Source organism: Penaeus vannamei, chromosome 33 (genome assembly GCF_042767895.1).
Source record: "Penaeus vannamei isolate JL-2024 chromosome 33, ASM4276789v1, whole genome shotgun sequence".
NCBI classification, from domain to species: Eukaryota; Metazoa; Arthropoda; class Malacostraca; order Decapoda; family Penaeidae; genus Penaeus; species Penaeus vannamei.
Window position 1 is genome coordinate 32,501 of NC_091581.1, and position 2,500 is coordinate 35,000.

At 32.6% G+C, this 2,500-nt stretch overlaps 1 protein-coding gene across 24 annotated transcripts in view; it reads right to left on the reverse strand.

Annotated features, from left to right (window-relative positions):
- The window catches only part of LOC113806428 (nucleolar protein dao-5), a 481,722-nt gene that overhangs the window by 210 nt on the left and 479,012 nt on the right, over positions 1-2,500 (reverse strand). For all 24 annotated transcript variants that reach the window (XM_070145096.1, XM_070145085.1, XM_070145093.1 and 21 more), the window contains one exon: positions 1-1,856. This exon is cut by the window's left edge and continues 210 nt beyond it. In XM_070145096.1, the coding sequence (XP_070001197.1) occupies positions 1,759-1,856 (98 nt within the window). In that variant the 3' untranslated portion in view covers positions 1-1,758. The remainder of the gene's footprint in view (positions 1,857-2,500) is intronic.

Here is a 2,500-nt window from a genome sequence, read left to right on the forward strand (position 1 = left end):
TACAAAAACAGATAAAAATGTGATGCTGCTATGCCTTGCCATTTCTTGTTTCTGTAAATTGTTTGCACATCTAGCATAGGAAAATATTGCAGGAAGAATGCAACTTGACCACAGAATGCTCACAATGGCTGCCAAAGTGTGAGCAAAACCACACAGTAACATACACATTAGGTAAAGTTACCTTCGTTGTGTGCTCACCTGTACACTCAGACTTACAAATGTACAATTATAAAGTAAAAAAATACAAATTAGAGACCATCAAAGCAGGAAGCAGGTAAGGAGACAGAAGGGCACATCAGGACTAGCTGTTGCATTAAGCAGTTTGTGATCTCCATGGCAGTTGGTGATGGGAATTCTTTAATGTAAATGCACAATAATGAAATGCCTTTTAAACAGTGGATATGGGTTACAATCTTAATTCATAGGATACAGAAGCTTAAAATTCACTGCAACCTTTTTGCATCATCCAGAAATATCTTTGAGACTCACTCTGTGGATGGGATGGTGTTTCACAAAGGAACTATGCATGGTAGATTCCATAAGTATACTGGACTAGGTGATTTCCAGCATGCTTGCTCAGGAAACATCAGTGTTCCTTGTATTTTTTTTTCATGATTTTGTATCATCAGCAAAACTTCAGTTAATACACTAAATAAAATGTCATTAACTTGAGAAAAGCTTTGGCTTTCTCCAATTCTTCTTACCTTTTTACAAAAAATTATCAATGTTTAATTTTCATTGATGAACATGTGCAGAGAAAAAATCATAAAAAAAAGAGGAAAATATACTACACCAGATATGAGTTTGCCAGTATAATGCATGATTTCTATTAAAATAAATTATTTGGACTAAAATCAAAAGCAGAAATGCACAGTAGAAAAGAACTGCATCTGTTGGTTTTGTGACCGTGTTGCCAAGCATAGCAGAGTATAGCTAAAGGTGAGACACATTAAACAGTCTCATCAGCATTCAGTCACGTTGCAACATTTTTTTTGTGAACTGTGTTAAGTTCAGTTCACTGAAAAAAAATTATAGTTGTTAATATGTGTGAGTATTATTTTGCATTAATCGTATTTTCTTCTACTGCATGAGATGATGCAAACTTTACATTTTTATATCTATATTATAGAATGGTTAGAGTTAGCAAAGTGGCACCTATGAATATGTCATAAAATTCATTTTTTTTACATAATACAATAATGGAATGTACAGTCTTCAGTCATATATTTTCTCACTTCATCTTCACAGTATAGAAATTATTATTAGGCACTTCCTTGTCAGCTGAAGGTGTTGTCAGTTTTTATTTTGTGTGTATCATTCTTCTTTTCCTTCAGTTCTTCGTATTTTTTCAGTACATTGCACATTTCTTTTCATTAGCTAGAAATAAAATTTCTGCTTGTCATAGTATCATCATCTAATTCACATTACACTGAAGCACCTAAATACACTTCACACTAAGCTACCTGCTAATCTCTGTTATATTGCTATTTCATACCAATTTCCATAATAATTTTACATGAGCTTTCAAAATAAAACTGAGTGCTTCCAACAATAATATCACTTGATTTCCAGATTTAAGAAATAGAAGGAAAAAGACAGATAATATTCAAAATATCATGCTTTCTTTGACTTGATCTCATATGCGCCATCATCAATTGCATTCACATTTGTCATAACAATGCCAAGTTTTTTCCTCTTTTTTTTTTTTTAACACATGTCTCTAATGAGCACTGCAAAAGGATGACTTCCAGTCTGGCTCTAGTAGTCGCTCTCCCCCCACTCGTGGCCAGCTGCAACATCTAGGTCATCTTCGTCTAGGTCGTCGTCATCAACACACACCATTACTCGATCAATTACTGAAGGGGAAAGAAATAGGATGATTTAAAAGTAAAGTAACTCACAAAAGATAAAAAATAAGTTTACTTCAAAAGTCCATCTGTACATTTAGAGTTTGAATGAAAAATGAGTTACCCTCAAACTAAACTTTGTGTTATGTTAATATTAATGCCTGTAGCAGACTGCGAAGAAATACATATGATGTAGTGTGAATTATTTTTGTAATTCTGTTACTCTCACAAAACACATTTTAGATTCCATGAAACAAAAATGGTCTATAGAGTAAAGGCAAGTTTTATATGTGAATTCATAAAATAAATATATTTAACTTCAAGAATAAATATATGGAACATGTTGATTTATTCCTAATACTCAAGACTAATTAACTGTGTGCAAAAATAAAAGCCAAGCATATTAGTTGTCCATTCAATTTTTTTCTTTGGGGTTTGCAGTGAAGTATTTTGCTACACTGAAAGATCCAAGCACATGCCCTTCAATTCAATGGTAGGCCTGTTTACTGTAGTCAATGGTCATGCTTCTTACACCTCACTGTATCACAATAACTTTTAAACTAATAAGATGAATGATTCATAGTATTTTGTTATGTTTGTTACAAATACAATATCAGAATGAAAAGAATGGTTATCTTATTACCAATACGATA